This window comes from Pipra filicauda, unplaced genomic scaffold (genome assembly GCF_003945595.2).
Source record: "Pipra filicauda isolate LSUMZ 115617 unplaced genomic scaffold, ASM394559v2 scaffold130_size2058158_pilon, whole genome shotgun sequence".
Taxonomy (NCBI): domain Eukaryota; kingdom Metazoa; phylum Chordata; class Aves; order Passeriformes; family Pipridae; genus Pipra; species Pipra filicauda.
Genome location: NW_024103774.1, coordinates 722,526 through 736,347, shown reverse-complemented (window position 1 = coordinate 736,347; position 13,822 = coordinate 722,526). Strand labels below are relative to the sequence as shown.

At 37.1% G+C, this 13,822-nt stretch overlaps 1 protein-coding gene across 2 annotated transcripts in view; it reads right to left on the bottom strand.

Annotated features, from left to right (window-relative positions):
• Positions 1-13,822, bottom strand: part of COBL (cordon-bleu WH2 repeat protein) — a 155,924-nt gene that overhangs the window by 87,738 nt on the left and 54,364 nt on the right. For both annotated transcript variants that reach the window (XM_027743588.2, XM_039378185.1), the window contains exons 7-8: positions 11,865-11,959; positions 8,504-8,587 (exon numbers count right to left, since the gene is read on the bottom strand). In XM_027743588.2, the coding sequence (XP_027599389.2) occupies positions 8,504-8,587; positions 11,865-11,959 (179 nt within the window). The remainder of the gene's footprint in view (positions 1-8,503; positions 8,588-11,864; positions 11,960-13,822) is intronic.

The following is a 13,822-nucleotide window of genomic DNA, read 5'->3' as shown; positions in this document are numbered from 1 at the left end:
AAAGCAACATCTGAAAGTATTTGTAACCCTTTCTGCTAAACTCAAAGGGGAAGATCAGTATTGCAGATGCATGTGAAAGACTAATAAAACCTAACAATAGTTGACTATTAAAAAAAAAGAAAGAATGTGAAACAGCTATATAGACTACAGGCATTAGAGGGCTCTTTTTGTGGCATGAACAACTGAGCAGCACACACAATACCCAGTGCTATACAGTCTTTGCATGATACATTCACCTCTTTGAGTCAAAGGAAGACCGGTAAGGGCCACTAAGCCTCATGTAGGTTTGACTTTGCATGACAAAACTAAGCCATAAAGTTCACTTAGGAAAACTTCCCCATCAAAGTAAAATGCATTGTGTCCTGTCAGCAAATGCTGTTTTGCAAATCCTCCCTCACCTGCCATAAGATATTATTGAGACATATGGTTTCACACGCTACCAAGCAGCTCAGTTTTGCCAACGAACAAATATGTGTGGAAATCATGAGATCATCTAATTAAAAGAAATGTTATTGTATGCCACTACTTTTAATGAAATTGAGTCTTCACTGTCCACAGAACTGGCTGGAAAGACACCAAATCCCATTAGTGTTCATGCCCCAGAAATTGTTTGCAAAAGAAAAGAAATTATACCTGAACTGGTGTTGAAAATTTTTACTGTATCTAAAATCTACATATGCTAATAGAATATTTTAGACTAATATAATGAATCTGGGATTACATGAGATTCAGATTACGCCACTACAAACACAGGCTTTACTGTCTAAAAAAAATTTCCATTGTATATTAGAAATATGGAATCGATGACATACAATTAGGCATTTCTGATTTCGTCTAGTAAAGGGCACTGGATAAATACACACTAATCCTTTCACTACCATTGAACAAGTAGTTACCATTGGAAAGCTTCACAAGACATATTCTGGATATCTGTCATTGAATCAAAAAGAAATGTTACTTTGCAGTGGAATGAGTAATTCCCTTACACGTTCCCAGACCATCCCAAACTTAAACAAAAAACGTATTTTATGTACACAGAAGTATCTGAAAGACTGTTTTGAGGAATTCCATTTCTGCTTATCCAGTTGCAGAAAAGCCCGATCCTGTGATAAACTTTTCTTTAAAGGTGGTATTTTCCCAACTGCTGCATGCTTGCTAGTTACACTAAGAACAATATTTTGAATGCATTATGACTGAATATGAATTACATGGCTATTATAGATTATTAAGGGGCTGTAGTAATATTAAATACTAAGAAAGCAAAGCATGAGTGGTTGAGGTGTCACTAGAAAAATCTCAAATGGAATTTAAGTTTGTCTTTGGGTATTTTTTAATGTGCTTTTATTAATGCAAATTAAAAGCCATTGGTCTTATTAGCTGCTGCTTTATTCTATTTTTTTTTTTTCAGTGAGTTAACTTCAGACCTTTTCAGTGAAATCAGTAACAAAAGATGAATCAGACATAAAAGGATTTGGGTGGTTAAGGGTGTGTCACCAGGTCTTAATTAAACATCCGAGGGAGATATCTGAGCCAACTTACGCCAGACTGACTGGGTACATCCACAATACAGAGAATGATGCCGTGCAGCCCAGGTCTGAAAGCCTAACTTAGCATGTTCCTGTTAGGTTGTGCCTCCCTAAATCACATTGCCTTTCGCTTTCCCATCAATAAGCCTGACACATATTCCTCTGATGCGCTTACTTCCATTTTGATGCCTAAATTCTGCTTCTGGGCATGCTGTGGAAAACTGTGGAGAAACTATGCTTCTAACCCCCTGCCTAAACTCCACCAGGTTCCATAAAACTTGCAAACCTCTTCATCCTTGTCAGCCAAGGGGCTTGATCCAATAGGTGTGCTACAGGAGCAACTGGGTTCCACAAAAACGTAACTGCTCGAAGACGGAGCTATAGTATTTACCTCTTGTCCTGTCCAAAGCCCTGCCCCAAGTTCAGTGATTCAGTAAGAATATGGTAAATCCAGGTCCAAAAACTTTGTCCAGTTGAAAAAAAACTTTTCCCTCTTGTGAGGAGAGCGAGATTATTCTCTGTTCAAGGACATGAACATGAGTTTAGCTAAAAAGAGACTGAGATTAGGGCATTCATCTGGGCAAGGAGCCATTTGGCTCCTCCAGTTCTAGCTTCAGTGACTACTTATTTGCTGGATGGAACATCTGCTTAGCATAAAACACAGAAAAACATCTCTGGTGCTGGCACTGGAACCCAGAGCTGCCACCACAGTTCATTACAGGTCTGAATACTTAAGCTTGCTCTTGCTCTCTCTTTCTGAGTCACTGAATATTTGGATATTTTTACAAAAGGGTGCTTCCCACATGAAGAATACCTCGCAGCTTTCTTCCAGGCAGTCTCCAGCCCAGCAAGTATTTTGGTTTTTTTTGCAAAGAAGGAAATAGTTCTCTGATGCTGATATCTCTAAAGGCAGAGAAGAGAACTTAGTTCTCCCACATTTTGTATAGCAGTGGTAGGTGGTAAGCTTCTAGAGTAAAAGCTTTAAATACCTAAATTTAACAGCTGAATTAAGGTTTCAGTCTTGAGCAGAGGCAAGTAACAGATAGAGATGGGCAGAGTTTAACAAGTAACTCCTGCTGTACAGATTTCAGTGGCTTCAAAATTTGGAAAAGCTGACTCTTGGCTGCTTAGATTCAGTATCCAGACGCCCACACTGCCAGGTATTTAAAACAGGCACTACCAGTCAGAGTTGTTCCCAATTCCTTTTGTAGATATGACCCTACTCAAGCCCATTGAATTCGACTTGGTCCATTTCTTTATGTTCATCTCAGAATGTTTCTTGAGAATATTTCCTTCAAGATGTGCTGCTAAAACCACTGCAGGAACTGAAGTTTACGAGTTGTCTTTAAAAAAGCAACAGGTTGAATGCAATGTGTTGTGATGATTTTACTCTTAACCGCACAGTTCTAAGTGAAGATATAGGTTGTGGTAACCAATGACTACCTGGTAATATTTTTTAAAAATAAAACCTTCATGGTTGCAAAAAGTTTAGAAATGTGACTTCTACAAACCTCACGCTCAGAAGTCAAATGGAGGGAAGTCCATCCTTGATGATTTGTTTTCAAATCTCATGATCTTAAGCCACTTTAGTGTGGTGAGGGCAAGAGCTGACAAGTGATTTTTGAATACATGAAATTGGCAAGCACAAGCTAAGCAGCACAGACAGAACAGGGGTCAGCCGACATGTCTCTTCACCAGATACTGTTTTTAATAGCTTATAACTTCACCATGCTTTAACCATGGATGCTGAGGCTTTCCATTCCAGGTGTCTGCCTTGGGCTATTTTTTTTTGGTTTTGTTGAGCCGGAGTAGTTCAGCTGGTTCTGAGATGATTTTTTTTTTTTTTTGCACTAACTCCAAGGACCTTTTCTTTGAAGAGGTCTAGTAACACCACACTTTGGAGCAAAAACTTGAAGTCTGGTGGCATGCAGCCATTGTTTCAAGCTCTTGCCTACTGCTATCATACAGTATAAGAAAAATCTAAAGATACTATATTATGTAAAACTGTCTATGATTCACATGAATGAAGACAGTTAGTATCCACAAAAGGAGGTAGATACAGCTGCATCTCTTTAGCAGTCATAATCTGGCTGAAAGGTACCTCCATGGTCTGCTTAATCTATCCCTCTGTTCTGAGACAGAATCAAGTATGTGTAGGCTCATCCTCTAAAAAATTTTGTAGGTTTACAGGCGATAATAAGGATGTCATGGTCACTTTAATAACCTGCTCCCCTGTGAGACCACCGTACAGTCAAATTTTTCTCCCTCTAGTATCCAAGTTAAATTTCCATTGCTAAATATAAAGCACACTGCTTCCTGCCCTGCACTCAGTAGACAAGGAGAAACAAAGTTGATCATTGTCATTTTTGCTACCTACTGGAATTCTCTCAATGCCAGCCACAATCCAGTTGGCTTGAGCAAACCTTTTGTCTTACCAAGGCAAGTTAATAGTTTGGGGGCTTTTTCCCCAGAGTATCACAGGATATCAAAATGAAACTAACTCTACCACAATGGGAAACCTTGTCCTGAGATACCTGGAATTTAATAAATCTCTTTTTCTTTTAATCATATGAACAGTTGCACAAATGAAAACATTTATAGCTATCTCGTCTCTAAAGTCATCCTCTGGCATTTAACTACTGGCTTACAGGCATCCTGTAGCACAAGACTGGGGAGAACAGACCTGTCTGCTGGAGACTCTCCATACTGTTTGGTGAGTTTTGTGTTTTGCAAATAAAAATGCACTAAGCAAAACTGTTTCAAGGTCAGATCACTATCTACATCTTTGACAGCGTACATAGATATCTCTAACTGTACTAAATACAACATAACTATCCCAAGATTTGATCCTGCTAATACCAAATAAAGACATCCCAAGCATTGTCAGGAGACCAAGAAGAAAGAACGTGAAACCAGGAATTTAAACCAAATATAACTCTCAGATGCAAGGAAATATTAAAAGTGGATGGCTGTTAACTTCCATTTAGATGACATGGGCAGTATTCTCATTCCGATTGACCTTAACAGTACCTGCCCATGTGCCATGAAGTCCTTCACAGAAAAGGGTATCAGCAGATCACCTGGGACCTGACATGGTTGAAGAGAAATCACATTTGCATAATTGTACTTGATCCTTCTTTCCAACCATTCTGAACTGAGAAAATGTATCATGAATGGTATAACTCCTGCCATAAAGGAGGATGTAAAAGTTAGACTACAGTCAGAGTACAAAGCTTTGAAAAGGTAAATCATATATGTTTTAAAAGCCTTTATAAGGAAAAGAGTTTTTGTCATCATTTAAGAAGTGATTGCCAAGATTACTAATGCACCAGAAGTTTTGATGACTTTTTTCAAACATTAGCAAACTTGTTCAAACTTTTCTTCTGGAGTATGATCTTGCAATTATACAGGTAATATGAAATTAAAAAAAAAAAACCACACATACCCTAAATGTATCTGATAACTGTTTGGTATTTAAAATTTTATGGTTTTTTTTTTCCCCTGGTACTTTTGCCTATGGACATATATAATCATAGCATGGCAGATTCATCGAGCAGAGAACTACTGGACTATCTGCTGCATTTAATGAATCGAGCCTGTTATAGGTAACAACTACATTCAGTCATACACTGAAGACTAGGTGTTTTAGAAACGGTCCTGATGAAAGTCCTCTGCACTGCTGAAGCCGTTTGAACTAGAGAAACCTTGTGTGATAAGACTTTGTGCTGAAGTTTCAAATCCTCTGATAAGTATTCCTGGCTGTACTTCTAAATATTTTTTTCCCAAGCTGATTTATTACATAAACAAAGTCCACACCAGAACTACAGATCGTTCAGCCCCTGAGATGTGTTTTTTTCCACTCTCAATTTACAAAAACACAGAGGCCCAAAAATAAAAACAGCTAATTGTAGTACTGCGTTCCAACTGCCAGATTTCAACTATTTATTTGAGGACAGTGACACCAAGTGGCAGAGACGACTCAAGTTCCTTTTTTCCCCTCCAGTTGTTCTTAACTGCAGCTCCTTCGGCACAGAAAAAGCAGAATACAGTTAACTGTGCTGCAACTTCCAACTGCTTTATTTGTTTGTTGTATTTATACCCCCGTGTATTTAAATAGCATTTGATTTTTGAGAAGTTGACCTCAGTATAAAACTCATCTGCTTAGCACAAAACTGATTTTTTTCCCATATTAAGGAAAAGATTTCTTCTTTATTTACAATATGCTGTTGGATTTCATATCCTTTACTGATGTGTGGTATAATGAATTGCTGTACTTTGAGGATTTTCATGGCAAAGCCTTCTCTTGCATTTCTACAAGCTCTCCCTAAGATGTTAAAACATTCTTGTTTTTCCACCTTTATTTTTGCTGAATAAACATGAAGGGTCTCTTACTTTTTACCCATTTATTCCATTCCTTCATATTGCCCAGTTTAAAAAAAAAACCAAAACAAAACCCCAAATCAATACCCTGAATAGAATTATTATCTTTTCTACATTTCAGTGCACATCACCACCACATATTAGTGAGAAAAAGGTAGTACTTCATGAGTTACCTATTTTGTTATAGGCAGGAAAAATTTTCCTGATACAGTCAGTGTATCTCCTGGCACTATGCTGAAAGCAATGGCAAAATACTTTCCTTTCCGAAATAAACCCGAAACTGGCACTGGTTACCCACATAGCAAATGCAAAATACTTTCAGATGACCCAAAACAGTAACTGAAAGGAGACCCGAGGTAACTGCAGAAGAGGAAGCCTCTACTGGATGACATTTTGCCAAGAGTCCTACCTTAGCGCAATGAAATTTCTATATAATGATCTCTAAATGTGTATTTCATATCTATAGTTATGTAAGGTACCACTTATTTGAAATAAGAATACTCAGTTACACTGAAGAGATGAGATATCCTTTGAGCAAGCAGAATAACAAATTACTCCGAATGATCAAGGGTCTCAAAGTCTATCCCATAAGGAACTCCTAAGCTGAATTTTTAAAAGTTTGAAGTTCTTTCACTGGTGTTTCCACTTGAATTTTATCTTAATACAAGTTATCTATGCCAAGGTTACAGTATTTTAGAATTTTTCACCTAAGGCATCACAATTGTTGACCTTTTTCTTGGAGCCCATCTAGCATCTTAAAAGGACGGACCTCCTGCGCTGCTGAGTGGATCTGTTGGACTTCTTTTATATACCTTCTATGAGCTTGAACAGAATTGTACCAAATTCAATGGTACAACTATGTCAACACAGTCATTTAAGAATGTGCTTATGTCTTAGCAGGATCAGTGCTCCGACAAATACAGGTGGTCAAGCCAGGAGTGAAAGACATAAACACTGAACGAGGGCTACGCTGCTCTTGAAGATTAATTGCTCTTAAGAAGAAAGGGGAAGAAATTAAATCCCTGACATGTTCATGTAACTGAATAAAAAGAAAACATTTTCATCTCTTCAAGTGCCCTTTTCTCCCTTTAGAGCTGAGCCTTTAGAAGACACCTACATGTTCAAAACAGTTTTGAAAATTTTTTTCATCGATGTCAGAGGAAAAAAGAAATTAATTTATGATTTACCCTATAAATTTCCCCAAAAAATAAAGAGATGTCTCTCTTCTGAGGAAAGCAACACACTTGTATAAAAGACAGTTGAGAGTATCTGAACTACCATCACCGTCACTTGTAATCCCTACTCTTTCTCCTCTTTCTCTTCTAGTACTTGGGTATCAAGATACTGAGATTATTTTAAAATGGCACTGAATACAAACCACAAGATGATTTTATTTTGGCAGAGCTTGTGATGCTTTTTCTATACTTTTACTTAGTATATTTAAATCATCCATATCACCCTCTAACTAGAACTCTGTTTCACTAAGAAAGATCTATTAATATATTCATCTTTATAGTGTTACCTAAATGTTTAATGTCATAAGCAGCTTTCCCATTTCAGTAGTCTTTCATTATGAAGTCTTCACAGATTTGCAGAGTTAGGTGTTTTTACACCTCACAGTCAATCACTCTTCCACCTACTTCTCCTTTTGGATTCCTTTTGTATTATGCTTTTTATCAGAGATTTGTTCTCTCACTCTTCTGTTTTTTCCACACTTTTCTGTCACCCTTCTCTGTGTCTAGTGAGTTCTGTATTTTGCAGATCAGCACTCCTTTTCCAAAGACTTGTTTGTAAAAGGGGGATTCAGAGCTGAGCCTCACATTTCAGGCTTCTATCATGCCACTAGAGTCTTCTGCAGGTTTTGAAAATATGATAACAAAAAGTCATGTAATTTAAAAAAAGCATCAAAAAGATATGCCATTTATTATGATTACTAAATCACCAGAACAGTCTTAGAAAAATATTTAGGATTCACACTTCTTAATTAGATGCCTAAATACTCATAAATTTGCAATCTGTTAGTCACTTAAAAACCTTTCTAAATGTGGTTCACAGGATTTTAGTATCCCAAACCCTACTGAGTACTTAACAAAAATTCTTTCTGTTCTTTCCAGTGTTTTAAATAAAAGTACTCTTCACCCCCAAAGCTTCTTATGAAACAAAAAGAATGCTGCCATGCTGCAGAATTCATACATAGGGATCAAAATGAAAGGTGTGGTTTTATAAGAAAAAAGCTCCCTTTAAATGTCACTGATAAATGATAAAGACAATCACACTTGCATCATGCAGTACTGTCACTGTTTTCCAACCTATAACCTTGGTTAAAACAACTTTTTTCTCACAACTGCTTAGAATTTAACTTGAAAAAACCCTTTTATTTATAGTGAAGCTGGCAAGTTTCATTTGAAGACAGTGCATTATATTTTAACTTCATGAAGATATGCAAACTGTGCACTCACAGAACTAAACCTGCTAAAATATAAGCCATTTCTACTTCTACTTGGCCAAGCATCAGGAACTGCAGCGGTTTCTGGTTAATTCAAACTGCAGGATCTAATAGGAATGCAATAGCATCTACAAGCTGTGTTAGTACTTACATCCAAGCTTCCTTCACTTGTAGATGCAGAACTAAAAACATCCTCCTCACCACAATCTCTGTTCATCCTCAAGTATTCTTCTGTCTGCAACACAAATAAGTATCCTACAGAGCAGCAGCAAAGGAAACAAAACTGCAAAAACATGCCAGAGTAAAACACCAAACCCCATCACAGAATCAAGACAAACTGTCTCAGTAGTGCTGGACCTGATTGCTGAGAGACTCTGAAGTAGTCTGCAAAATTCCCCGATGTAGGCAAGGTGCTAAGAAATTCGTCAGCAGAAAGATTTAAGAACAATTCTTGGGTAAGGATGAAAATAGGTAGTAACTACTTCCTGTAATATTGGGGACCAGACTGTTAGTCTCTGCTATACCCACAGACACAGGGGAACAAGCAGGGAACTTCTTGCCATTTCTCCATGAAGGAACTGTTTCTGTGTGCTAGCATACACCCTGCTTAAGCCTAGATCCCATGATTGTCTGCACAGGACCTCTGCTCTACTGGATTGCTTAGCAGTGCCAATTTGATCTGGATTTAGCCTCAGGCAAATGACTACATTTAACATCAAAAAGAAAGGGAGTTCATGCCACCTTTATGTTTTTTTATGCCAGCTGCAGGAGAACAGAGGGTAACTGATCCAGCATAAAATTAGAATGGAGAGAACAAGATGATACCTGATCTGGCATTAAGCCTGCCAGTACAAAGTTAACTGAAGAAATACTTTCAAGAAATTTGTATCAACCATAAGAATAGAACTTTGCTTTCATTCTGTGTCATGGTGTTTTCAATACAGCAGAAACTTTTTTTTAGTAAACTTAGATCTAGTGTATTGTCACACCACGATTACTGCTTTCAGTGAGTTAGCTGAGAAATAAAGCATGTGTGTGGGCATGGAAATCTGAGCGTAGGCCTGCAGCGTGCAGTGACACTTGATCCAGGACAGTTTGCAACACAGGCAAACACTCTCCTTCCCTTGCAAAAGAAATTGCCTTCCCCTTGTAAAAGCCTGCAACTATGCAATACTTTGAACAATTCTTCCTATCAAATAGTTCAAAAATACAGACTGTGCATGACCACATACATACACACATCACTGCAAATCATAAGGCAAACAAACAAAAAAATTAAAACAAATATGCAGAACCAACTTAAAGTCTAATGGAGGAGTAAAAATGTAAGAATAACCAAAAAGAGCAGAGTTGAGGCACTGGTGTTTTGATTCCAGTTCCCTGAAATCACAATCCCTTCATAAACTTACCAAATCCTTTCTTAAAAACACTTTAATTATTTACCCTCATTCTGCTCACTCTGTTCAGCAGTTTCATTGCTGTTTGAGATAGAAACCTTTCACAATACCAAGTCAGATGTATTATGGCTATTTATTTAACCCCTGCTTGCTCCTGTGTGATGCACTGTTCTTCGGTTTTCAGTACTTCTACCATCTATTGGGTTTCAGACTCCCAGAGGTTTGTAAAAGGCAACAGTGATTTCCTTGCTTGACTAAACAAAGTGGCTGATTAAGTTTCTTTTCCTAATGTGTAATTGACTTTTGAAAGTAAGAATCCAGCACAGAAATGACCAAGAAAAATCAATTAACTTGTCAGAACTAACACCAAGAAAGACTTAGACCTTTTCCTCAGATTTAGAAGCTTTCTCAGACTTTCTGCCAAGTCAAATACTACTTGTAACTTAATTCATCCTCAATATCCTTAGCATCTCTAAAAATGTGTATTTTAAAAAACTCAGAGTATAGCCTACTTTGCCTTTGATTAACAAACACAAGAAAGAGAACAGAAAAAAAAAGAGTTTGCTATCTTGGAACACTCATCCCAAACTGCTGTGAAAAATCCACTGCAGTAACCACAGAATTAGGATACTTCATATCAACGTTTTCTAAGGTTGTAAGCATAAATACTTTACAAGTTAAATCTGATCTGCTTCAGGAGCTAGAACTCCAAGAGCAGACTTCATACCCAAGTTCGTGAAAATGAAATCAGAGGACAAACTATGATGCAGAAACTGCATGCTGTAATATAACTGGTTCTTCCAGAGGAGCTACACTCCCATAGCATCCTCTAGAAGCTCAAGCTGAGCTCCCTTGTTTACTTGATTCTTCCAGGCAGATACAGCATTATTGCTCCACTTATGCCTTTTTTCTCTTCTAAATTGGAAATATTTTCTGTAGAAAAACCACTCTGACAGTTACTGACTTCTTATCTCATAAAATACAGTCTCCATGTGTCCTTTATAGGAGGGTAAGAATAGTTCAGCATCTATGACAGATGCGGTTTTTCAACACAGTAATTCACAATGTTCATAAAGGAACCTATTCCCCAGCAAAAGCACTCCAAATTTGATCATAACCAAAAAGGCAAAGAACTAACAGAGATTTTGGAAAGCTTTCACAGTTTAAAAACATGACTGAGAAGACTGGAAGGGTAAGTGAAACACCAGCCCATTAACAAGCATTTGTTTCTTACTGCCAGTTAGTCAGACACACATTTTATAATTCCACTCCAAAAGCCCTGAAGGGTGCTTTAAACTAGACAAAAGAAAATTCCCTTTTACTCTGACATCCTAGAGTATTAAATACTTTACAATCAAAATTGGTTAACACTATTATTTTTAGAAAAGTATGAAGTTAAAAGCCCACTGTTTTTCTGTGTTCTTGAGTCAGAAAATTTTTCTGTCTTTTATTTCTGTGAGAAAAGAAAAATTCTCATATAGGTTTCTCAATAGAAGATAATGATTTTATATGAAATTTCTACATTTTCCAATTCAAGATTACAAACAAAGTTTAAAATGCCTAACGTACTCCAGCAGGCACTGATCCTTCAGTTCACTACTGCAAGTTACTTCTACACCAGATTTATCGGCTTTACAGACTTGGAGACGGCAATAGCGTGACTGCACGGAGCTTCCCAAAGGTATAATGCTTTAAAAGAGATTATCACCCATGCACAGAAGAGGTCATAAGACACATCTACTTGATGTGTCTTATGTGTCTTAATTGTTCTATATTACATCAGTTCTTTCATAAATGCATTTAATAATCTGAGCAGTACTAATAAGCAGACATAGGTTGCTTGAAACTATGGCCCATTGTTAACACTTATTGAACCCACAGCATTAAAAAAACAAAGGAAAAAGTAAATGGTCAACAAGCTTGACTCCTTCAATAAGCAGCTGATATCTCCATCAGGCTGCACTGATTACACACAGTTTATGCACCTGTTAACAGATTACTTACTCCCTGGAAGGAAAAGGAAGTCAGGCCAAAAAAATGGCATCACCCACAGACATAACAGATTTAGAACGAAACAAATTCTCTTTACTAAGCAGTACACTGCTGAACACTTACCTTGCTACTTCTTCTATCAGCGTTAAACAATCCCAGAAGTCGTGTCTTTTCTTTTTCTATTGCATCATTGCTTACTGAAGCCTTTCGATTTGGTTCTGAAACAGTTTTAATGGAATAGTTTTTACATTTCTGAAATAAAGATTTGGTATTTTAAAGCATCCTGGATTGGTGCTGGATTTTTTTTAAGCTGGAGATGTTATGGACTGGATTATCTAAGTAACTGGCAGATCTGCACTTTATTTGTCATCAAGCTTTTATTTGTTCTAGTATGTTCCAAAATCTAATTGAGTCAAATGGAATAATTTAATAAACTGCACCAAGTTTTCAATCACAATGCAGCAACCCTTATTAAAAGGCAAAATATGAGCAAATTGCTTAGTCTTCAGAAATGCTTGTTGGATGTCTCACTTAAAACTCACAGAGTGCTGTAATACTAAAAAACCCTAACACCTAAAAAAAAGATGATATAGTGAATGTCTTTAACAATTCACAGGTGTGACTTAATACTGTGAAGTTAAAGGGAAGATTCTCAATGTGGATTTTGATAAAGCTCCATAAATCAGAAAAAGACCTGTCCCTTGAAAACAGGGCTCTGCTTAGAACTTACACCAGCTGATTGTGTTCATCTTTTCTTATCTTGGTGCTTTTACTTCAGGTGGGAATAAATGGGACTTTATAGTTATTTCAGGCTGTAAGAGCTCAAACATGTGACTGCCTTGAACCTGCTTAAGGAACTGTACGAATTCTCATTCTGTTTTGTCTCCATTTTCCCTCTTCAGTTTCTCATCCGCAAGCTGGATGAGCAAAATGATACAGTCATGGAGTACAGGAAACAACCACGTTTCCCATTCAATATACAGAGTGTAAAGCTCTCTCACTCTTTTTTAATGGACACTGCATAATGCTTGAAAATCTTTCTCTCTGGTTCCAAACACATCAGAGCATTTCACTGGCATACGGAAAGTTTAATTTGCAGGGAAGAATTTTATTTTGTTAATATTTTATTTGCTTAATAACAATTAAGAAGCAAATTCAAAATTACTTTTTTGTCGACACAAAATAAAGGTTTCCCTCACAAAAAAAAAATCCTCATCCCAGAACTCCTCTAAACTTATTTGCATATCACACAAAGCACATGATTTGCACATAGATCACTACTGCATGTAAACAATGTCAGGTGTTAGAAGGTGTTAGTCACATACAGTAGTTCAAAGCGCAGCAGAACTGTAAAAATGACGAACCCAAAGGAAAACAGGGAGAAACTTTCCTTAAGAAAGACTACAACTACACTGATACCAAATACAGTAATAAAATAATACTTCTCTTAATACTAAGCACTGCCTATGCTCATTTGTTCATCAGAAACTGCTGGTTTTCTGCTTGGGGCTGGGCTGTAACTAGATATGGATCTTGATTCGCATATTCATATAGTCTTCAACTATAAACAATAATGCTGAAAGTCTAGCATAATTAACCTCAGGAACAGCTCATTATCAACTGTGCCATTAAGCAGTGTATAATCCCAATAAACTGGGATTTAAACACAGCCGGTGGTCCCAAAAGAATGAGTCTTCATTAATCTGTACCACTTTTTCTTAGACAAATACAGTAGATATTCCCTCTAGCATTAAACTCCATATAAGAGGAAGCCACATTACGGAAGTAATGACAGAAGATTAGGGGGCATAGTACTGCATTAGTGAAGCCAAGATGCCATGAGCTAAGAGTTGCTCAATGGCTGCCACCCACTGGAGGTGGGCTTCCTTTCTTCCTTCCCAAAAATTTAAAGAAGTTATCCAGTTTTATTTTGATTATGTTGTGTCTACTAGTAATGCAAAGAAGTAAAGCCAGTTAAAAATCAACCATGCCTTTCTTGAGGATAATTAATTTAAGCAATGTATTAAAACAGAGTTAGTGGAAGAAAAGGACATTCTAAATACACACATTTTCTGTTCAGC